Below are 24,385 nucleotides of genomic sequence, written 5' to 3'. Positions count from 1 at the left end.
TTTGATTGCTGTTTTATGTTTTAATAAATGTTTTTTATTAAAAGGTTGATACAATCAGCTTAATATTAATAAAATACCTCATGCACTACATTTAAGCAACTTGAAATATATGGATGAAATATAAGCACATTCCAAATGTCAATGCTGGAATCTCTCTTTAACACACATACACACACTTTCACACAAGCACCTATATACAATCCTTTTTTTTCTTACCCATTAGCACCCCCCAAAAAAGTGTTACCATGTCTGTAGGCGTCGGCTCACTGAATTCAGTACAAACTGCTCTCCACAACTGGCCTGACATCAGAGCTGTGTGCTGGGGAGGAGAAAAACTGCTCCCATACAGGAATTTGCAGCAGCACAGCAGGGTAAAAGCAAAATAATGCATACAAACACTGTAAAATCATGGTCTAAAATAGAGGTGTATGTTATACAAGAATTCCAATCATGGCAAACCTTTGAAACTGTAGAAAAATCCTGTGCATATACAGTATAACTAAAGGAACTTCCGTGAGAGTATGAACGTTGAGTCTGATAGCTCAGACTCCGATAGTCACAGCCTGAGCTCTCCGTACAGACATGTCTTTATCACTTATCTCACACACTCTTTTCACACTTGATCACATATGCCCTCTGTCATCTCTCCTCTGCTCACCACTCTCACTCATTTTCTGTTCATCTCGCTCTCCCTCAGTTTGCTCAGTGGAGCTGTTGCTTCAAAGAGTTTCCATTCTCCCGCTGTCTCCCCACGTTTCGGCTCATGCTGTTGCCGAAATAAACACAATCATTATGAGCATTATCATCACCGTCCTCATCACCATCAAAAGTACTTCTAGAAGATGTGGAAGCAACAAAGTAAGTGTAAATAGAAGTAGTAGCAGCTCGGTAGACGTTTTGTGACTGAGAACCACAGTTTTCCCAGCTCCTACATGTAGAGAGAGGGCACTGTTTTTGAATTTTCACCATATTATCACAATCTTCTTGAACCGTAGTACTGTCAGTGCATAACAAGTAGCAGTGCCCTGATGAGTAAATATGTTTAAGAATTAGGGTAAATGAAACTCAGTCTTAGGACATTACGGTATTAATTATTGTATTTCTACTGCAAAGTGCAATTCCCCCACAGGGCTTGTGAGCAGTGTGGTGGTGCCGTTTCTCAATGCTTTATCATTCCTACCGGTTACACTGGCAGTAGTCACGGGCGGTCAGCAGCTGTCTCTGCGATCTCCGTTTTCTCATCCTCTTCTGGAGAGAGAAGAGAGAAACATTCACAATACAGGGCTGTCAAAGGGAGCTCGGCCATTTTGAGTTCAGGTCACACGGACAGCAACCAGAAAAATAAACATTTTTTTAAGAGCTTTGCAAAGTCAGGACATCACGCAGTCGGGGAGAGCTAACAGCTTGGCTCTGAGAGTGGGGTTTTTGTGACCCCCCCCCCCTTAAGAAAATATGTCAAGGCAAGAGATCCTGTGGATCACTCCCGCCCAACCACGTGACAGACACCCAGGCTGATCCAAATCCCCCCCCACCCCAGGGGGCGATCATCAAACACCACTTGGAGCAATCTGGGGTCCCCAGTCCTGGTCATGATGGATATGACAAGTCAGTAAAACAAGCCACTTTCTGTATTTATCATTTGTGATGAATGAATGTAAATATAATCTTTTAACTTTGATTTGCGCACTGTACATTTTTATTTAGAGATTTAATTGTAAATTAAAATATTTCCTTATCTTCCAGTAATACACTACTATGCAAAATATTACTGCTGCTTAAGCCTGCTCAAGCCTGGTCAAGCCAGTGTAGCTGCATGCTTTCTAGGTCTCTTCAAAGCAACAGTGTCTTAATAGCTAGGAGGAGCAGCTAACTTGTTCCAATTACGGCAGCAATGAGCTAAGTGGCAGTGAAAACCTGCAGACACACTGGCCTTGCAGGAGCAGGATGTGGGGATCCAGGCAGGGAAGAAGCATCACAACAATTTTCCAAATCAGGGCTACCCTTCCAGTCTTCTGCATCACATTACATACTACCAATTTCTTACGTTGACCCTATTGATTATCAAGCGAGTAATCAAGGAGCTGGTTGCAACAAAAACCCCACGATGGTGTAGAATGGATGAGCCCAGCGCTGAGCAATCCCAATCTAAAGAGTGACAAAGCATTTTCAAATCTTTGAAATCAGTGTGCATAATTTCCTTCTTGGGCATACACAGTGTCTGTAGATTTCAACCCTGCTCCGCTCTTAATGACCTAATTGACCTAATCATTATAATAATTGGACTAGATGGAAATGTTTTCCTTCAATTTGCCTTCAGAGAGAGAGACACCTAGAAAACCCACAGGATTTTGGCCCTGTAGTTCCTGAACCCTACACCCATTTAATTTTCACATTTCGGTTTATTAAAATTCTGGGTAAGGTAGAAGAAACTTAGAAGTCATGTTTCTAAACTCTGCACTCAGTACAGGATGATTTACCTTCAGTCTCTTCTTTCTCAATAACAGGATGATGGCTACGATGATCAGGATAATCAAGACAACTGAGCCAATAGCGATTGACACCAGAACCCAAAGATTCATGTTCAGTCCAAACACTGAGACAGATTCAGCTGAGCCTGTATCTGAGTTTGAGGGAGAAAGAGGAGCATTGAGAGTCTGAAGCACAGAATATACCCCCCTTTCACACCAGTTGAAAAACAAAAACAATGGCTCCAGCCTCTATATTTACTTGAGTGACTAGTGTCTCCTGTGCCTCCAGGAGCTCCTTCCACCTTCAGTACAATAGTGGATGTTATTGTCCCCTCCTTGAAATGCAAATAACAGTTGTAAATTCCAGACTGCTTTGGTTTCACCTGCAATTAATGAATGAATGAATCAGTCATCAGTGCCTTTTCCCAGATCATCACTTTCAGGGCTTTAAGGGCTCGTGGTTGACTAGGAGGCTACATATTATTCAATACAAGAATAAAGAGCCTATAATAGATTTAGAGACAAAGATTGATACAAATTCTTATGTGCACTATGTAGACATGTGAAGCATAGAAAGATTAATACAGACTTTCATATAGGCTCTACAGACACATCTGAAAAACCTTAATATGGACCCTAGAGACACTTCTCACACACAGAGATTAATATAGACCCTAATACAGAACCTAGAGACACACCTAACACACAGAGATTAATACAGAACCTAATACAGACCCTAGAGACACACCTATCACAGATCATAGAAATATACCTTAGACAGAGAGTTTAATACAGGTTTTAATACAGACACCCCTAACACATGGATACTCATATACAGTAACATGAGTTTTGGTAAATGACTTGAGCATACCTTTATGAGAGAGATAGACAGGTTTGTTTTCAGGTCATTTACTTTAGGGTATTCAATTTCTTTGAACATTGTGGCATTCCAAGACATCTGTGTTCCTATCTGAATGTACAGATCCAGCAGTGGCTTATCATCTTTCATCCACCCTCCTCTGATGAAGTTCAGGGAGCGAAACGCGTAGGATAAAGGGGAGGAGAGCAGACAGGGCAGGAAAACATTGTCTCCCTGCTTTGCTGTTTGATTTGACAGGGGCTGGGGATTCATACCTGACAGAGAGGGACAGAAAGGAAGGGAGAGCAATAATGTGGACATGGTAACTAACAGGAGTTTAGAGATCAAGAGCACGAGAGGCTGGTGTGGTTCACACAGACACTCGTTGACATTCTGACTTGACTTGAGAACAAATTAGCACATCACTGAGAGAGAAGTGTGCTTTTCCCATTGACTCACAAAAGCATCGTAAAAGTTACACAAACAGTAGACAAGTACAAAATACACATAGAAAACACAGATGGGCCATTAATGAACACTGAATACACATATACTGTAGAGGCTATACTGTATATACACAAGCAGTACCCTTTCATTGGATCTAATACAATGAATATAAGGTATTAGCACACTGCAAGTGAATTCAATTGTGGACTATATAGTATGATTCTATCCTGAGTATTATCTCCATTATTCTTTACAAAGAACTAATAAAGCAAAATCTTGAATTTCCCCCACAAAATTAACATGAAAAAGGCAATAATTCACTTCCAAGATTTCACTATGGGAACATTAATGTTAGAACATCTAGGTTTGTGATATTTAAAGTAAATATAGCACTATATGAAATATAAAGTATATATACTATATTTAAAGTATATACTGTATATTAAAGTAAATGTAGCCCTGTAGTAAATTTGAAGCTTCTGAAAATTGCTATCAAGATCAATGGATTTATGTTATTTATTCGTCAATAATTATTTTAGAAAAAAAATGAAATACCTTCATTTTAGTACCTTAGGATTACGAAGACATGGAAAACTAAAGGCAGGATCATATTCAGGCTAGTGAGCTATGACATATACAATATATTATACAGTATATACTGTACGTATTGTTAATCCACACAGGATATACATGCCCTTTATACACCTACATGTTTTATACAGATACTGTACACACCCAGTATACACAAATGCAATGGTACACACACTGTATGATTTACACACTCGGTACACGGACACACACCATACCTAACACGTCTATGTTGAGGGTCTCCTCATATTTCTTTCCATCATTAGTAATCTCACACTTCCACTTCCCAATGTGGGCGGGGCTTATCTTACTGATTTCCACAGTCCCCTCCCCTTCCTCTGCCCCATTGGGCGATAACCACTTCAGTTTCTCCGAGGACCCGCCCCCGACCTGGCAGTGCATGGTCACATTGGTGTTTTGTAGGAATGGACCTTCTGGTTTAGTGAAGACTAAAACAGGGAGAGAAGGGTGTGTAATACATTGTAGAATCATCACTGTTTGGTAATAGAGAGACAGAAGATGAATATTAATATACAAGCTGACTGATTGTTAGAGTGCCAGAAGAAAGCAGGAGAGGGAGAGTGAAAGATGACTGACTTCACTGTGTGACATCCCAGAGAATGTCCCAGAGAGGGTGAGAAGCTCACCCTCTATGACGAACAGCTGGTGTGTTGCAAGTTGCTTTTGATCCTGCTCACACACATACCACCCCCCGTCGTTCTTCTTGACTGGGCTGATCTGAAGGCCACGCCCACCTGGTTTTGCTCGGTCTTGTGCAGGAAACTGATGTCCTGAGACAACGAAAGTTGATCATGATTTTTATCATGAATGCTATTACTCTACTCAACTAATACAATTTTATTATCAACTAATAACTAATACTAATTTATTATTTTATTTACTTATATTACATGACTTTAATAACAGTTTTGTGTACTGTTCTGGTTTGTTCTTTGTATATTCTGGACTGTGAATAACTCTGCTTAGTGCACTTCTCACTGACTGTACTGTATGTACTGTATTGTATTGTTGTATTATTGTATCATTTCGTTACACTGTACTGTGTTGACTGTGTTAAGCCGCTGTTACACTCAGGGGATCAATAAAGTATCTATCTAACAGTACAGAGCCATGTGAAGTATATGAACAACCTGTCCCCACAATGACAGCAGGTGATATTAACAAATCATACAGTAGCTTCCTGCAAAAAAAAGCAACACTTCTCTTCAAAGCCAGAGAGCTCTAAAAGTGACCCACCAACAGAATCGACCACCATAATGGTGCAGCAGTGGCTCTGTGGCTCAGGATCTGTGCCTGTGGCCGGAAGGTTGCTGGTTCAAATCCCACGGCTGGCAGAGGAATCCTACTCTGTTGGGCCCCTGAGCAAGGCCCTTAACCCCACCTGCTCCAGGGGCGCCATATAAATGGCTGACCCTGCGCTCTGACCCCCAGCTTCTCTCCCTGTCTGTGTGTCTCATGGAGAGCAAGCTGGGGTATGAGAAAAGACGAATTCCTAATGCAAGAAATTGTATGTGGCCAAGAAAGCGATCTCTTATCTTAATGTATTTACCTTTGCGCCTGCTGCCGGATTTGTCGATAGTGAAAATCAGGCTATAATCCCTCCCCGTTGCAGAGTATTTCCAACTGGTGCTGCTACGAGGCGAGGAGCTGCAGGGAAGATCCAGATTCCTGCTGTTCTCCCTGACGTAGAAAACGCCACCCTGTGTAGGGTGCGCAAACACTGCTGGAGAATCCAGGAGGGACAGAGAGTGTGAAACAGACATACACGCAAGAACCTCCTCCTCTCTCCTAGACACAACATTTACTGGGACACAAGACATTGACCGATGTTGACTCAGATTACAGAAACCCTTTCCAGAATGACTGATTGCAGGGAAACACACTGTGACCGTCACGGTTCTGCGCGGGCTCGTGCCCTCCGCCACCCCGTTTCGTCCCGCAGCACCTGGGGCGCAAGCCCGGGTCTCCAGCGTAACGCAACAGGGAACCAGCTGCATGGGCTAAAGGAGACCTCCCCTGGCCCAGGCGGCTGAGGTCACTGCTACGCTCAGTGAGGGCGAGGACGTCACCGTATCCGAACTAGCTCCGCTACAACACCTTTGTGTGTTCCGGTTTGGAAATAGCCTTTTTCATAACAGATTAAACCTCTTTTTCAAGCCTTCACTGAACAGCAATGTGAACTCTTGCATCCCTACACATTAACACTAGTATTGCTATTAGCATTGGTATTAGTATCAGTATTTCAATTAATATTAGCATTGATATTAATTGATAGTGGCATTGGTATAAGTATTTTAATTAGTATTATTATTAGCAATGATATTAGTATTACTGTGCTCACCAATCCACAACAGGAGAAGACAATCCTCTCTTCTCACCATTTTGCTGAATATCAGCACCACTGTGGCCTGTAGGAGGAAATCAGGGAAAAAGAAAGTTGAGGGTCAACAGTTGAAGGGACGCTCACCGGCGAGGCAGGAAGAGAGAGCGGCACCATCTTTCCCCTTGCTGGAACAAGACTGAAGCTTTTCCTGAAGTCTGAGCGCTTTCAAGATCAGTGCACTGATTCACATGGAGTGGAACATGAGTTTCCATCTGCAGTCCCCAGCCTGTCTGGTTTTCATCAGAAGGTGCATATTCGTTAGCGTCAGTTCTTTCGAATTGATGGGAAGCAGAAACATCTAAAAAGACCCCTAATTTCTCCTTCTGAACACTGAAACCGAATTGTCAGTAATACTTTTAAGAAAATAAGGTTCCAAAATGAGTGGCTATTGGGCTCCATCTAATTAACCCAAGACGCCAGGGTGTCTGCTTCAGCCCAGTGGCTGGGTTGCTTGTTTCAGACTCCTACAACCCTTTGTGTAAAGCCCTGCCTCCGGTCCTGATCGGAGGAGCTCGCCCAGCCATTTCTTGAAGGAAGCCAGGGTAACGGCTGTAGCGAAATGGCGGGGCTGCTCGTTCCACACTCTCACAACGAAGCGCCGCCTAGTCTCGGTGTTACATTTCAAATGAACTTCCTCGAGGCTTCCTCTTGTCCTTTCTGCAGATGAAAAGGTTAAAATCACACAGCCTCGGAAGGTTGTTTCGCCTCCATGGTCACAATCCCTCAAGGTGGCTCATTAGGCAAATTAGAAGCCTGTTTGTGAACTGGCCAGAGAGCTGAAGCAAATACAGTAATAAGTCACTTTCCCATAATTCACAGTTTACTTTTAACTATAGCTCTGAAGTCTCTTCCTCGTTAGATCTATCCGTCAGTAGCCAGACAATTCCAATATTTGAATACTTTAGTAAAAATTTCATCAGGAGTTATTCCCAGTATAATATTATTTTTTAACATTTTGGTCACGCTTTGCAAAAAATGACTTTATGCAGTTTTGTTTTCCTTTGGTGCATTCAGATATGGTTATCTTCTTTTAATGGCAAACTGAATTCAAACCCGAAAATACACGTTTTGACTCTTTAGTCAAAATAATTTAAAAAAAAACAGGGGTGGAATTAAATTTGTGCTCCTCTTAAAGACCATCCCCAGTTCGTTGAAGTTAATTTGTTAAAGTGACTTCCTCTTTAACCCAGAAACAGCTAAACCAGTAGTGTCAAACAGGTGTAATAAAGATTCATTTTACACTATAAAAATGGAAATTCAAACAACATACAGTAATTGATCTTAAAAACAGCACTGAACGACTTAAAGGTTTTACGTCATATTTTTTCCTGTGTTTTCTTCTGGAGTCAACATGCTACTTTTTCACCTTGAAATCTGTTAATCAGACCATTTTACTGTTGCTGCTTGTGGTCTATTAACAGGTGTGCAATGTTTCTGAGATTCAGAAGTACAATACCACTAAGTTTGAAGTTTATTTAAAACTAAAAGTGATGCAGTCCTCAAAATATAAAATTACTGTGTACACGGTTTTCACACTTAATTGAATTGACTTTTTTTTTACTTTTTATTATTCTTATGATTACTCTTAATTATATTCTTAATTTAACACTATTACATTTCTGCTTTTGAATACTTATTCACATTCCATTGTATTCTTGTTTTATTTTAATGAGTGAACATAGTTTAGTTATGTAATACCGGAAACATAGTCACTACTTTGATAAAAAAATATTATGCATGTAAAATCAACAACAACAACAACAACAACAACAATAATAATAATAATAATCTCTGAAATATCTGCTTCATTTTATTGGTACAAATACTTTCATCCGCATTTGGTATTCGGGGATTTAATTTAAAAATTTCATGATTGTTTTATTATTTATTATTTGAGTTCCCCATTACAACAGTGATCATTTCTTTAAAAATTAAATGCAACTACAGTACATTCTGTCGCGAATACCCCTTCGCCTCTCGGGCATCACGTCGGATACAAAAATTGTGCTTCTCTGGTGAAGGTCAATAGCTCAGGGCGAAAAAAGAGAAAATTAAACTGCAAAAACAGGATTGAAAAGTTTTACTTTTAAACAGAAACTGCACTTCTTTGTACAAATTGTAGGTACTGCACGCTTTGTTATTTTTCTTTGTATTAATACGTGACGCTGCGATGTGCTTTGGTTGATTTTAAAGCAGAAGTCTCTTGTTTCGTGATCGTCAATTGTTTTCTGCTGGTTTTAATAAAAGGAATAAAGTCGAGTTTCTGTTCTGAAGTCCTAAAGGCCTCATTTTTTTAGTTTCTCGGTATTTTACTGAATCCATTAAGAGGGGAGACAAATTAAAACACAAGGAGAAATGGGGAAGAAAGACGAAAAACGGAGAACAAACGGAAAAAATGGAGTTGAAAAGAGCAAAGATAATTGATCACGAACCGGGGTGTAGAAATCAGCCGCTGAGGACGAGCTTTGTATTCAGAGTAATAACTATAATTCAAGAGAAAATTGGATTAAAAAGTAAATCTGAGATCAAAACGCGTAAGGCAGTTTCTAGCATCGGTTTGAAGTCGCTATAAACTTGCTAAAGCGTAAATGAATAACATTTAGATTTTAGATTGAGTATCTCGATCTTCATTGGGTCTGTGCTGAGATGGCGCTGTAAATTAATTACATATAAATATCTTGTTTGTTGTAGACGTTGTGTTGGGGGAAAACCTGTGATGTACACAGGTAATTAGTCAATAGTAAATTTAACACAGAAAGATGCAAATTCTACATATATTTGAGCGCAAATATTGTATATAGTGCGTAGCTCACTTAAACTCGCAATTTTATTTTTTTTCTAGAATTGTATTTATATTAATTTATTGTTCTCTTTATTTCTACTTTTGTGCAGTGCTGTTTCGATGTAAGGCATCATCACAGATTAATGATTTATCCTAGATTACTATATGCAATACTTAATCTAAGATAAATATTAGATCGGCAGGGGAATTTTTTAACGTTTCTTCAGACTGAAACACAGCATTTCCCAGCTCGTACCTGCGTTTCTTCAACTTTGAGCTATTAGCCTTACCGTGAAGCTAGAAATTTAAACTTTAGCACAGAAATAAGCATTTCTAACCTTTTTTTTGTCAGGATATCTGCAAGTACGCATTTGACTGCAACAGACCATTTCTAATTGTGAAAGGTAAGGTCACAGAAATACTCAGCCTATACATCGTTTCGATTAAAGGAGTAGTCGTTAAGTTTGATTTGATTAACAAACAATAAAGCCAATGTTAATGAGATTTGTCTTCGTTTTCAGCATTTCCTACTTTGTCAAGTTAAACGCAGGTGTAACATACACGCAGTATGCAGACTACAGAGCTACACAGCTGAAGAGCTGAGCCACATCATAGTGTTCGAAGTCGCTGTCACACCTGGTTAATTATATTAACAAAAGAGGCAGTAACAATATTATTGAAATTACCGTGTCTGTCCGTGCACAGTGCAGGAATGCGAGGCTGGCAGCCGGGCGGGCAGGATCAAGAGCACAAATCTTCTCTCCCTGCCACTCGGCTGTTACACACGCCGATTCCACGCACCGCACCCTCCCACGGGCGCGCGAGAGAAAGAGAAACCGAGTCACAGATGCTTTCCAAATGACAGTTTTGTAGGGCTGCAGAAAACTGCCTTCCAGATCTTACCAACACGACTTGTTTGTGTTTAAATCAACAATAATATTTCTTTCTTGCATTCCATGCTCAAGATTCTGTCGTCTGCTGCTTCTTCAGCATCTTATTCATATTTGTAACCCCCCTCCCCCCCAAAAAAAAAACCCCAACATATTTCTTAGAACACTGGCCAAAACGCACAAAAAACACAACAGCCACAGTTCGGTAACTTGTACCAACTAAAGCGACTACCAGAGTTAATAATTGTGAGCATTAGTTCTGCTACCGTGGTTGGGTTTGGGGACTTTCTGAAGGGATTCTCACGAACTGCAGTTTGACTCCCTCTGCCGTTGAGTTCGATAACACCGGGTAAAAAGGACACGTACTTTGATAGTTACTGTCATACTGTATGTTCATGGTCGCTTTACTTTTATTCACCGTGATTCACATTCCTTTGCGCTGTGTATTGTTTGTAATCATTTCTGTATGACTAGAAATAAAGAAACACTCAAAAAAAAAGAAGAAGGTGTCGTTCGTTTTACCTTATATGTCTGACGCAAAATGCTGAACTCACCTGAAACAGCAGTGACAGTGAACTCTTGGCTCTTTCAATCCCATATTCAATGGAGTATCTGGAATCATATGTCTGTCCCTGGGTTACAGACCCCACAGTTGTGGTCTTTGGCGGTCCAACAAGGTTACTTTTTAGGTTTATTTACAATAATTTCACATGGCATGATCATTAGTGGAAGTGCTTGCTCAATTATTATGATTTGTTATTCCTATTACTACTGGTTAACAGTAGTAGTAGTAATAGCATGAGCTCTGCAATTAAATATTAGCCATCAGCAATGGTTAATGGCATAACAACTGTGGTTTCCTTAAGCAGAATTGATTACAATACCTCTGGTGTCCTGGATGCTTTCCAGTTTGGCCTAGCTTACCTGCATCTCCCCTTTAACTGGATTGTTACTCTTCAACTCAGTGAGAGCATCTTGACTAATCTTTGCCTCTCCCCATTGACTGCTACTCAATGCTACTCTTCTGCTTTCCCCTTAAGGAAGAGCAACTCAGTTCCACAATAGTTTCAACCAATAGTTACTCTTCTGCTTTCTCTATTGAGCGAGAGCAGATTATCTTCTCTTTATCCCCCCTGCAGCAGCTCTACTCCTCTGTCCTTCCCTCCAGCAAGAGCAGATCAGCTATTCTTCATTTCTTCTCTTCAACTGGAGAAATCTCCTTCCACATGTAGTCGCACAGTTGCCACATGTTCCACTGGGGGCAGCTGTGTTTCAGTGGTGGACAAAGTGAGTCCACTCATTTAGCACAAATCTGTACAGGATCTTTCAGGATCCCAAGGATAATATGGACCTACAACTGGAATAACTGATAGAATAAAACATATAATCAAGTTAAGCCACCCAGGCTCAAATAACTCCTTCGTTGCTCTAAGAAATGTGTTTAAACTATAGTAGCAATTTGTTGTAACTTAATATTGGTAACTTAACACTATACAGTATATTGAGGTAGAAATGAATCACTGATGCTGCTCAGGAAGCACTTTATTGAAATTTCACCAGGAATTCAACCCTAAGATATTGTAACAATTCAGACAAAGGGAATATATACAATAAACAAATCTGAGATGTATATACTGTACACCACTCTCTCTCTCTTTATTTCACATGCTGCGCACTCTTATGAAACACTCTTTCCCTGTCCTGTTTCTCAGTCTGGTTTACAATGCTGGTGCTGGAGTCAGACACCTCTCAAGATCCAGGCTGGTGGTTTTAATCAGGGTCAGGTAGGGTCCGTATGAGTTTCAGGGCCACTTCCACATCCTACTTAAGCACTAAGCTCTACAAAGTGTATAGGAAATAGCCGCAATGGCCATAGTACAGCAGAGACATACTGTACAGTTCATAGGCTGGGTCCACCCCAAAACATTGATATCCGTGCAGTTGAAGTATTTATTGCCATCACGATCATCATCCCTCCTTTTCAGGGCGCTCCGACCCTTTCGTATTTTAGTTCATGACATGCACCTGCCGCCTATTTTGTCTGTCATTTTTAAGCCTGGTGCTCCCGCTATTCCTGGCTCAGCATTGGAAGATGGACGCCCAGGAGCCCACCTACCAGTGGGTCCAAGAGAGACCCGACGGCATAGGCTTCATCACGGCATCCTGACCATTTGAGTCCGGGGCTCGGAGCACCTGGCTCGTTATCCTGGTTTTATCTACCTGGTTCCCTGTTCCTGTTCTGGATTTTAACCACTGTCTCTGATGGTTCTGCTGGTTCCTGGACCCTGGACTGCGCCAGGGATTTCCACCCTTGGACTGTTTGAACTTGTTTGCCTGCGCCACGCCCCCCAAGCACCGGATCACAGTCGTCACGCCCCCCTGTCTGTCAACCCGTCCTGATCCTCTACGTCTTTTCCCTGTTGTCCTTCTCCACTTACTTCCGGATTATACCGTCTGCATAGGGTCCTAAACTACGCTTCATGGGATCCTGGACCGGCTCCCGTTACAATTGCAGTATCTCCCCAAAGTACTGCTCCTTTTGTGACAAATTCCCTCTGTCTCGTGCAGCCTCTCTCTCTCTTTCACTTCCTCTATCTCACAGTCTCTATTTCCCTTTCTCTCTGTGCACACACATACACCACCACACTTACACACATCCCTCTCTGTCTCCGCTCACGCACAATCGTTCCCACCCCGTCACACCCTCTCTTCAGTACACCGGGCGCTTCTGGGAGTGAGCATTCTCTCTCCGCCTTCCAAAGGTGGTGTTCATGTTGCTGCTGCAATAAAAAATTTGATTTTATCAATACTGATTATTAATTATGAGTACTGAAATAGACACAATTGCAGCTACTCTATGACAATAAAATCTACTTGCAGCATTAATATGATTAATATTATTATTCGTGGTAGAGGTTTTAGCTTTGCTACATCTTAAAGCAGTGTAAGTGCTTGTTCAATTATAATATTTAATCTATTAACAATTATAGAAGCAACAGTGAAAGTAGTATTTGCAACATACTCATATTTAAGAAAAGTACTTATATGTAAGATTAGTAATATTTGAAATCACAGTCACAGAAGTAGAAGACGTGCAAAAGACAGTAGCAGTAGAAGTGGTAAGAAGAGTATTACTAGATATATTCGTTGTCTGATGTGGACTGTCTGTGGGACTCTTGTTTATTCTGAGAAAAAAAGAAGAAAAAAACAACAGTGGATGTTAACAGGACAATGTTTTCTTGCTTTACTGCTACAAGGAAAATGTACAACTTTCAGTTTTCAAAGGGCAGCGGGGAAGACACTGTTCACATATTTTGCCTTCACCTGCAGTGCCGCTAATGTGACTATGAACCGCACCGACACCAGAGGGCAGCAGTGATTGATTAGACAGCACCAAGGCACAGGTCAAGACTGGAGTGAGCCTTACAGTCATGGGGTCAATTATGTCACGGCTTGGGACAGACTTGACTTCCCACATCCAAGTTGCAAGTTGGTGTCTTAACTGCTGCAGCCTCAATTCACCCAATGCAAAATACTCCACAAAAATCGTCACAGCTCTGCTGAACTAAAATGTTTTTATTTTCCTTAACTACATCCTTTTGTATCCTTTTGTATGTCGCCTTCATTTCTTGCCATTTCTCACAAACTACGTAGTGACAACTTAATGGTTTTGAAATATGTAGCACATACCAACGCTGGTGCATTTACCTGCAGCCTCCTGTTCTTCACTATCAGAGCCACAGTGAGGATGGTGAGGATGATCAAGAGGAAGGACCCCACAGTGATCACCACTAGAACCCACAGCTCCATTGTCATCCCGAGGATTGAGACAGAACTTGGCTGGACTGAACCAGAGAGAGCGAGTGTTTTATCAGATGCCTTGACGGGCTGGGCCTCACTTTGTATCACTTAATACAATTGACTTAGCAGTTTTCATCAGAAAGCATTATTGAATGACTGGACATTGCAGTGCACAGCATAGCACAGGCAGAGCAATAGATGGGGATATGCAAGACAAAGATTAATTTGATTCTGCATTTACCTTGCTACAGGTAAAGCACACGAGAGAGATGAATGCATACAGTATATGGTTAAATACATGGGCCATGATACATAGAACTACAAATACAAGTAAAGAGATCTAAAGATACTCTTACACAGCAGGTACAGAATGCATTCACACTGAAACACACCATACCTAACTCAACTATATCAATAGTCGCTATGTCAGCATCTCCAATTGGACATTCCAGCTTTCCTTGGTGGGAAGAACTTCTCTCTCTGTTCCCTTCCTGTGACCTCTGAGCCCTAGTCCCATTGACCAGCAGTGATGTCAGCCTGTCTGAGGTCTCGCCTTCAATTGTGCAACGCAGCTTCAAATTTGTGGATTGAATGTCTGGCTTTCGGGTGAGAGAGGAGGCTGAAACAAAGAGGAAGGGGAAGCTTACAATGTGCCCGAACCTAAAACCATGCAGGGAATGAGTGAAAGAGAGAGGAGGAAGTGAGAAGTTACAGAAATACACCATCCAGAAAGCACAGGGGAGCTCTTAACTTGTCAGCTGATAAATTGCTGTGACAGGTAGGCATGTCAGTGTAGCACAACTGCAGGCCCTCTCTGTCCCTATACAGTAGATGAGCAAAAAGTGTAGAGAACAGTTGTGATTTGAAAATGTACATGAAACACCATAACTGTCAATTTCAGCTACCACCCAGGCCAGCTGAACTTCAGTATTTGAACTCACCTGAATGACTGCTGTGCTCCATGCCTCCAGGAGCTCCTTCCACCTGCAACGTGACAGTGGAGTTGATCGTCCCCTCCTTGAAACTCAGAAAACAGCAGTAAATTCCTGACTGCTCTGGTTTCACCTGCAATCAATGAGGCAATCAATAAATCAATCAACCTCTCCATCATGACTGAATCATCTGGCTTTTTGGGAGGTGAATTCTGGCCAGTGTCCACCTCCATTCTGCACTATGATGTCTTGTGACATCCCCCAATAGCACTGAAACCCCAATGTACTTAAAATATTCCTAATAATACCTGGGAAAATATTCAAAAGCACTTTATAAGGGAAAATAAAATATGGTTGTACAGTCTTAGAACCAAGCCTAACAGATTAATACAGACCCTAATGTAGACCCCAGAAACACATCTAGCACACAAATACAAGTAGAGATTAACATGACCCTAACACATAGAGATTAATACAGACATTAATATAGACCCTAGAGACACAACTAATGCAGTGAGAAATTACTCAAATTTAGTATAAGGCAGAGATAGATAGATACCTCATTCAGAGAAATTGAAAGGTCAGTGTACAACTTTTCCTGAGAAATGTTCTGGATTCCCTTCAGCTTTGTCTCATTCCAACACAGCCCTGTTTCACCTGTACTACGCAGAGACAGGAGGGGATGCTGTGAGGACTCAATCTTCCACCCTCCTCTGATGAAGGACAGATGACTTAACATGTTGGAGACAGAGGACGAAAGTTGACAGGGCAGTACGACAGTGTCTCCCTCCTTAATTCTCAGGACTGGCTGGGTCAGGGGCTTAATACCTAACAGAGACAGAATACAGAAGGTTTAACACAGACTGACATGCCGACCTGCTAATTTACTGCACTTACAGTATTTAACACCATAGAGAGAGCAGGAGAGAGAGTGTAGTATCTGCACAAAATGATTTCCAGAAGAAACATGTTATATTGAGATTACAAAGGGAAAGTGTAATGAAAAGGATAAAGGAAGGACTGAATTGTTAAATAATTAAAGTTAACGTCACTAACATAAATGTACGTTAAACCACTGGTGTCACCAGCCTCGTAAGCTCATGAGAACACAAGAATTGTTACAAACAAGAGCACATTGACACATCTAGCATGTTTGATTGCTACCTGCTAATTGATCTAACAGCCTCTTTTATCTTATTCTTTAAATAACTGCTTTATCAATGCACTTTTATCGTGTTTTCACCCCAAAGGATTTTACATATAAGAGGGGATCCGACTTTATGCACCACTGAGGTGTACCCCTCATGGGTTGAGGTGTAGCCATCATTCTGTGCCAGCAGCCCCACTACACAGCAGATCAGGAGGAATGAGAAATTGCTTCATCAATAGCATTAATGGGGAGCTTTAAGGAGACCAGACTGTACAACCCAGAGTGGAATTCAGTCAGGACTTGTCTTTCACTGTAGAAGTTGAAGAGGTCCACTGGGTTACCTCTGTTAGTTGGGGAGGAGGGGGAGTAATGAGATACATTTACAGTTTAGACTCCCTGCTTGCAGACTTTCACTTCCAGGCAGAGGGTGGGAGATATGAATCATTTTCCAGAAGTATGTTTCCTTGTGTCAGTGCTGCTCTTTCCAAGTCAGGTTATACAGATGGAAGATGAGGTGATTTTATCTTAAGCAGGGAGTGTATAACCCCCCACCCCCAAGATGCAAGGCAGAATCACCCCTGCTATTTACACATAAATTTTGTTTGTAGAAGTACAACTTAAAGACACATACTGTACCTAAGACATATATATTCAGTGTTGCCTCAAAGGCATTGTCTTCAATCTGACACTTCCATTCTCCGTGGTGGGTGTGGCTTACACCGTTCATTTCCATATTCCCCTCCCCCCAGCTCTGAGCATCTGTCCCATTGGGCCACAGCCACTTCCGTCTGGGCGAGGATCCGCCCTCAACCTGGCAGTGCAGGATCACATTGGAAGACTGCAGGAGTGGGCTTGGGGGGTCGGCGGACACTGAAAGAGAGAGAGGCTGGGCTCAATACACTGAAGAGTCACTGAATGACAGGCTAACATTGAACTTTGTAGTTTGAGAAAGGGATAATACAGACATTGACAGACTGGACCTTGCAGTACATCAACACAATGTGAGAAACGACGTTACAGAGAAAAAGATAAGAATAACAACTCAACAGGCAATACAGTAACAGACATGTCCTGCTGTCTTCTCTCTGTTAGACTGAGTCAGACACCGACTAACACTGACACAAAAAGGCAGACTCCACTGTGTATCTCAGACGCTGGCAGTGGGATACTCACCCAATACAAGTAAGAGCTGGTGCTCTGTCTGTCTCTCACCCTGGTCACACCGATAAAACCCAGAGTCTCCCTTCTGGACCGAGGAGATCCGGAGGCTACGGCCATTTATCCTGGTTCTGCTTTGCAGATGTGTACCTTGCCCTGAAGCAGAAAACACAAGAAGAAAAACATCCCATGGGGCGTTAGGGTTTGACAGAGGTTGACAAGATCAGCCTAGAGGATGGCAGAAATAAAATTCAAGGGAACAGTAGGTAATGAAAGGAAAATGAGTTTCATTTGGGTGTTTGGTAAGGAAGAGACCTACAAGAACTTAGGCTAAAGAATAAGTCTTCCACATTAAGGTTTCATAAGCAATAACATTAAAATAGATGTTAGGGTATCACATTGTTCTCATTCCTAATACTGGTCTCCTAGTGATATACTGTATGATGCTCATATTGCAACCATTTGAATCCTCCAGGCTTACATATTCAGTGTTGCCTCAAAGGCATTGTCTTCAATCTGACACTTCCATGCTCCGTGGTGGGTGTGGTGTGGTGTGGTGGTGGGGGTGGGTGTGGGGTGTGATAGAGGTTCTATTAACATAGATCTATTCAATTATTCTAATATTTGTTTATCATATCTTCAGTGTTTTCTTTCTTATCTTTACCTACATTGTTTCAGTATAACCACAACGCTACAGCATGCAGACTGAATGCCTGTGAATTTGGAGAACCACGATCCCCATGCTATACAAACGTCATTCAGCAGACCCCTTCAAGAGCTCCTCAGCTCTACAGAGTTCAGGATGATGATGTGTTCCCTTCGGCGGACTGAGAAATGCTAGATGTTATAATGACAATCTACATAGTGCTCAATCTTAGTTTCGTTCATACTAATTAATTAGGAATTGTATTCTGACTTTGTACATTCATCAGTTTTGAAGATACATACGAGAAATCAATATCGACAAAGGTGATGAAAATGATTTCCCTGATTTTTAAATAAAAGTTTAGACATAGGACATGTGTTTAAAGTTTTACCAAGAGACAGTATTATACAAAACAACCTTCTAAAAGATATACTGCATGTTGCATTCAGTCCCACCAGTAAAATTGGATTCCAGTCCTGACTCAGAGTGTGGTGGGGATGATGGGACATAGATGGTCACTATTTTCAAGTGTCCTACCTTTGCGAGTGGCACCACTTCTTGTGTCAGTGGAGAGTATCAGAGTGTATTCCTGGCTTCCTGGTGCTCTGTATTTCCATTGGATGTCAGGAGTACCCGTGTCCACGCCACAGGGGAGGTCCAGATTTCGGCTGTTTATTACAGCATAGAACACATCGGCATATGCATAGTGTAGAAACACTCCTGTAGAATCATAGAGAGAAGTCAGGAGATGAGAATAACGCCAACAATTACTTGGGGACACAAGCGTTCCATAATTGTGGACCTCTGATTGGCTGAAAAGACCATGTGAGAACTTTAGTGTTCCATAATTGTGGAACTCTGATTGGCTGAAAAGACCATGTGAGAGTTACAGCCATCCATCCATAATTGTGGAACTCTGATTGGCTTAAAAGACCATGAGGGAGTTACAGCATTCTATAATCGTGGACCTCTGATTGGATGAAAGGGCAATGTGAGGATTACAGCAAAGCATACTCATGGACTTGCTCGATGTCTGAAAGGACTCCACATTAACACTGTATTTAAAGTCTATCAAACTGAAACTCACCAAGACAAAGTAGTGGGCAGATCTCTCCTCTCATCATTTCTGATCTGTTCTGTAGGAGAAAAAAGAGAAATCTGTCTGAACACAAACACATTTCAGTCTGTTCAGAAACTTTAGTTTTCTTTCAAATTTACCCTCTGATGGATCATTGGTTTTGATCAAAGGAGCTTCCTTTTGAACTTTCTGATCTAAACTATATGAACCCTTTGTGTAAAGAAATTGATATCAGTCATTAGACCACATTAACTGTTACTAAGAAAATAAGCAGAAAAAAGTGTGTGTTAACCATGTCTTTCTTTCTTGTGATGAGACAGTAGGGTGGCAGATTTTGTCTGAAATTCATTCTGCAGAAAACCAACTAATGTGTTCTTTCCTGTCTCTCACTTCTCTGTCTTTGTATCTCATTCTTGACGTAAAACCTGCAGACACCAGCCCACACATACAATTACTCTCTCCTGCATTTCAATGCTGTTAATTTTTTTTTAATGGATAATCTCAGCTATTATTCTGTGCTGCGTAAATATTTTATTGTAGGGGCCACTGTGAGAATTTGTCTTTGTATTGCCATTGGTAGTAGAAATATACTTTCACATAGATCCTGTAGAGTTGAGAAAGAAAACTTAATTCTGTTACAAGTGAAATGGAAATCTAATAAGTAAATTGATTCTTAAAATGTAGAGAGCTATGCAAAAAATATATTGGTGCTTTTAGAAAATATATTTCAAGTATGTAACTGCTGTGCTACGGGCAGAATTTTAGAAAACAGCGCGTCAACAAAGTACGCACTGTCTAGGTTACTTTAGAAGACAATGTACCAAAACAATATATGCTGTCTGGGTCATTAGATTAGCCGAAGGTAACTGATAAGCTTTGAAAAAAAATCTAGTGGTGCTTCTTCTTCGTTTTTATGATGTCATCTTAAGGAAAGCGGAAATGTTAGAAGGGACAAAGTGCTGAGCTTTCTCTTACAGCGCAACATCTTATAAAAACCCTGTACTGCTTGTAACAAATTGAGTCTCTGGTGCACTTTGCAAAGTGGCAGCAGGGCTCCCAATATTGCAATACTGAAATAAAGACCTTACTCAGGTGAGAACTCTCTCTGTGGCTTCTTTGATAGGTAAATTTCCACGACAGAAGCTAGAAAGAAATGAGAAGAAAATTAAATATAAATATATTAGTACAGTGTTCTGCTCTTTTTGCTTACTTGAGTATCTCATGGTTGTGCACAAAAGGACATGAATCTTTATAGAAAGCAAAACAAATTTAATTGCCGACAACTGCCGACATTTTAAAACGATCATGTTGTGTTTTTTTCAGGCACAACCCTAACCAATGAGGGACATGCGTCAGTCTTCATAAATTATAAAAGTCATGAAAATGTAATAAAAAAAACATTTTACTGAACCAAAACCTTCAAACTTTAAAGCCTTAAATACATCAATAAAGTAAATACATTTAACGTTTGAAATCATACTAATTTTGTATCAATGTTATTAATCATTTGAAGAACATCACCACATACTAGTTCTATGAAATGATTAAAAATGTTCGTTTAAATGCCAATCTGTTTTATCAGATAATGTTGTTTTAAAAAATAGTTGCAAAAATAAAATTCTTAAAAATGTAGTATTAAAGTTTAAGAAAGTAGGCAATTTAATATTCAACTTGAACCAAAAATGAGTTTCTAGAGGTGTTGTGAGATTGTACATTGCGTGAATGTTACTCCGTGACGGTGGAGAGCCCAGAGGAGAGGAGTTTGTACTCACTGCAGATGAGGCGCGCTGGCAGCTCAGGGACGCAGTCGGCACAGGCAAGCTCTGCTTGGAGCGCTTCTCTGAGACTCGGGCTGTACCCTCGCCCAGACGGACAAGTAGGAGTGAGAGCGAACAAGCGAGTGAGAGAGAGAAAGAGGGAGGGAGGCTGGCGCACAGAGCAATGCAGGAAGGGGGCAGTCGAAAGCGGACAGCAACAGGAAGAAACGGTAGAAACAGCAAGAGAAAGCTGAAAGCTAGACTCTACGGCACATTTCCGTGACACTGGGGTGTGGGGTATTATCAGATTGTCCCTGCAAAAAAAGCTGGCTTTATTGCTTTATTTGTTTTCAGGAAAATGCTTGTTCCCTAGTAATATTGTATCCTGAATGATTGCACAAATCATTAAACATGGATCTGTCTGTAAATCCACATGCCTAGGGACACATGGGTACAGCGCCAGTTCCTAAGGACTAGAGACCACAAGGGTTTCCTCATACCTGAGTCTTTGATGACCAACCAGAACTCATCTTTTGCTTAGTTGCACAGCTTGCAGACATTCTTTGCTCTTAAGAAGCTGCAGCTGTAAAGAGATCTATAAACCCTGATGGACAATAGTCCTTGAAGACCAGGTGTGGGTGTCTCTTGGCCTTCATGAAGTCAAATTATGGCTGAGGCAGAATGACAACCCACCAGCATCATGACTTTCCAAAACAGAAAGGACAGTGGACTTCAGCAGACTGCAGGAAAGTGATCAGTAGTATCAGCACCCAGACCAGGTCATGGAAAATCTAGGTATCTTCTGGTTTTAGCTCCAACCATCTTCTCAATCACAGGCTTTACTTCCAGCTCTGGGACTCTGGGTTTCAGAATTCGGGTGTTCTTGTCTGAAACTAACTGGGCCTTCGGCAGGCTGACACAATCTTCATTGTGGAAGTGTAATTACAGTGTCATTCCTGCCTGTCTGCTAATCACGAGACCATTGCAGTTTGGTCAGAAATAAGGCTCAGCAGGTCGAGGTGAGAACAAACATAAACTGAATGGCTGGCTACAGATGAGAGGAGTGCATCAAGAACAGGGAGGAGATTGTCTAGGATTTTAACCCAGGACATTTCTGACACACAAAGTGATAATCACAACCCTAGACCAGTAGATCCCAATCCTAGTGACCTACACACCTGTTGTGTTTTGTTCCAGTCCAGCGCTCATTTACACAATCGGAAACTTCATTGGTGTAATAATCAGAAAGATTTAAACTGTTATTTTTTCCCAGCTCATAAACATGTTGGAGCTTTAACCATTACATTTTGTAAGTGAAAGAAAATTGCAAACTTGCAACTAGAAACAAAATGCAAACATTCCAATAAACTGACTTCTTAGATCAATTATGGCTTCAATTATCTACTGAAGAATGGAATGAAAAACCAGCACCAGGACCAGAACTGGGCACCACTTCTCTAGACCCATGAGCCACACGGCTCAAGTAGCCACACTATTATCATACCATAACTTTGAGTATTCTCAAACCTCAGGACTGAGCGAAGAGACGGGCATTGAGATCTTTAAACAGGCATTCGGAGTAATTACTGCCATCAATTACCAAGAAAGATTAACAGATCACGCAGAACAAAAACCAGCAAAAACTGGGGTACTGTAGGTACAACTGAGATTCAGTATATGTCTACATTGGGGGCCCTTGCATATTGAACCTTCTAATCTATTCCAGTGTTGTTCACTGGTAAAACCACCTTCTTAATTACATACTGTACTTGAGCTAAATTAATTTAAGCAACCGAGCAACGAGTTTGAAACTTGAATCTTGTAGGTTCAAGACCTTCAGGTCATTGAGGACTCAAGGCTCTCATCAATGTTTTGTTGTAAAATGCTTCTAATATTCTGCATGTAAAATATACCAATAGAGACAAGTAGAGAATATATTTATTGTGGTTTTCAACATACAGTATGCCTGGAAATGTTTTGTGAGTCCTTTCTACTGTGCATTGGTTCATTCTGTCTGAGCCTGTGGTGCGTTTGCAGGAACCGCACGTCTCCGCTATTAACATGAAGAATGTAACAGCGTTTCCTGTCCTGAAGAGGCGTCAAACTGGAGATCTTAATCATACTCCTCCCCCAATGGCAGGCCTGCAACTGGAACTGTGTATTCCCCTTCCAAGCATCAGATGTTAGCTTTGTAAGGCAAAATGATCACATTTGCAGATGTGCAAAAGGTTTTGCAATGCAGTGCAAGGGTTCCAGCATTGATGTACAACCAGATGCAGGCTAGGAGATGTTTCACATGAAGGTCAGAGCAGGAAGGTGTGAAGAAGATAAGGGGCAAGTAAAAGTTTGTGAACCCTTTGGAATGACCTGGATATCTGCATTAATTACTCATAAAAATGTGGTCTGATCTTCAACTAAGTCACAATGGTAGACAAACACAATCTGCTTAAACAAATAACATACAAACAATTGTATTTTTTCTTGTCAGTACTGAACATACTATTTAAACATTCACAGTCTATGTAGGAAGAAGTACAGTATGTGAACCTCTAGGCTAATGAGTTCTCCAAAAGATAGGATTGGAGGTGTGGATTGGAGGGGCCCTGGCTTATTAAAAAGGCTGGCAAAGGCTGGTTACTGACACAGTCTGCTCTTCTCAAGAAAGTGCTGTTCATGTGAACCATGCCCTGATCAAAAGAAATATCAGAGGACCTTAGAACAAGAATTGTAGAGATGCATAGAGCTGGAAAAGGCTACAAAAGCATTTCTAAAGGCCTGGGTGTTCATCAATCCTCAGTAAGACAAATTGCCTACAAATGGAGGAAATTCAGTACTGTTGCTTCTCTCCCTAGGAGTGGGCGTCCTGCAAAGATCACGGCAAGAGCACAGCGTGCAATGCTGAAGGAGGTGAAAAAGAACCCGAGGGTAACGGAAAAGGACCTGCGGAAATCTCTTGAACTTGCAGTCTCTGTTCATGTGTCCACTATAAGAAAAACACTGAACGAGAATAATGTTAATGGAATGACACCATGGAGCAAACCACTTCTCTCCAAAAAAAAACATTGCTGAATGTCTCAAGTTTGCAAAAGACCACCTGGATGTTCCACAGCGCTTCTGGGACAATGTTCTGTGGGTGAGACAAAAGTTGAACTCTTTGGCAGAAATGCGCACTACGTTTGGAGGAAAAAAAGCACTGCACACCAACACCAAAACCTCATCCCAACCGTGAAGCATGGTCCAGGGAGTATCATGGTTTGGGGCTGCTTTGCTGCCTCAGGGCGTGGACAGCTTGCTATCATAGAGGGGACAATGAATTCAAAATTGTATCAAGAAATTGTACAGGAGAATTTCAGGGTAGCGGTCCATTATCTGAAGCTTAATAGAAGTTGGTTCTACAAGTCACTAAATACAAGGGGTCACATACT

General features: G+C 41.2%; 2 protein-coding genes across 4 annotated transcripts; both read right to left on the bottom strand.

Moving 5' to 3' along the window:
• Positions 1–11,622, bottom strand: LOC148816553 (T-cell surface glycoprotein CD4-like). Of its 3 annotated transcripts, none has more exons than XM_088939557.1 (10): positions 11,363–11,622; positions 6,725–6,791; positions 5,933–6,106; positions 5,010–5,153; positions 4,581–4,811; positions 3,340–3,602; positions 2,728–2,851; positions 2,478–2,620; positions 1,181–1,248; positions 1–766 (listed from the first exon to the last, which is right to left on the bottom strand). In XM_088939557.1, the coding sequence occupies exons 1-10, from the start codon at positions 11,366–11,368 to the stop codon at positions 703–705; spliced, it is 1,284 nt and encodes a 427-aa protein (XP_088795683.1). In that variant the 5' UTR covers positions 11,369–11,622; the 3' UTR covers positions 1–702. The 3 variants fall into 3 exon arrangements, with proteins under 3 accessions (XP_088795683.1, XP_088795684.1, XP_088795685.1); XM_088939558.1 differs by lacking the exon at positions 11,363–11,622 and adding an exon at positions 10,235–11,327; XM_088939559.1 differs by lacking the exon at positions 2,478–2,620 and having other exon boundaries at positions 683–766.
• A 337-nt stretch (positions 11,623–11,959) lies between these two features.
• LOC148816552 (uncharacterized) lies at positions 11,960–23,113 on the bottom strand. Its single transcript, XM_088939556.1, has 12 exons — positions 20,976–23,113; positions 20,292–20,346; positions 19,213–19,261; positions 18,663–18,845; positions 17,495–17,635; positions 16,958–17,191; positions 15,731–15,999; positions 15,181–15,304; positions 14,637–14,858; positions 14,147–14,283; positions 13,574–13,623; positions 11,960–13,218 (listed from the first exon to the last, which is right to left on the bottom strand). The coding sequence occupies exons 3-12, from the start codon at positions 19,247–19,249 to the stop codon at positions 13,149–13,151; spliced, it is 1,467 nt and encodes a 488-aa protein (XP_088795682.1). The 5' UTR covers positions 19,250–19,261; positions 20,292–20,346; positions 20,976–23,113; the 3' UTR covers positions 11,960–13,148.
• Positions 23,114–24,385: the final 1,272 nt, after the last annotated feature.

This window comes from Atractosteus spatula, chromosome 22 (assembly GCF_055471065.1).
Source record: "Atractosteus spatula isolate fAtrSpa1 chromosome 22, fAtrSpa1.hap1, whole genome shotgun sequence".
NCBI classification, from domain to species: domain Eukaryota; kingdom Metazoa; phylum Chordata; class Actinopteri; order Semionotiformes; family Lepisosteidae; genus Atractosteus; species Atractosteus spatula.
The sequence above is the reverse complement of the archived record's forward strand: the minus strand, read 5'-3'. Positions and strand labels throughout refer to the sequence as shown.

What these genes read in the sequence shown, in the direction of transcription:
- LOC148816553 (XM_088939557.1), bottom strand. An exon ending in TCTTCTCCTGTTGTGGATTG is followed by an intron (nt 6,107 to 6,724) that starts GTGAGCACAGTA and finishes TGGATTCTCCAG; the next exon opens with CAGTGTTTGCGCACCCTACA. An exon ending in AGGAGACACTAGTCACTCAA is followed by an intron (nt 2,621 to 2,727) that starts GTAAATATAGAG and finishes CCTCAAACTCAG; the next exon opens with ATACAGGCTCAGCTGAATCT.
- LOC148816552 (XM_088939556.1), bottom strand. Translation starts at nt 19,249, where the DNA reads ATGATGAGAGGAGAGATCTGCCCACTACTTTGTCTTG. An exon ending in AAGTGGTGCCACTCGCAAAG is followed by an intron (nt 17,636 to 18,662) that starts GTAGGACACTTG and finishes TTTCTGCTTCAG; the next exon opens with GGCAAGGTACACATCTGCAA. An exon ending in TTTCAATTTCTCTGAATGAG is followed by an intron (nt 15,305 to 15,730) that starts GTATCTATCTAT and finishes CATTGATTGCAG; the next exon opens with GTGAAACCAGAGCAGTCAGG.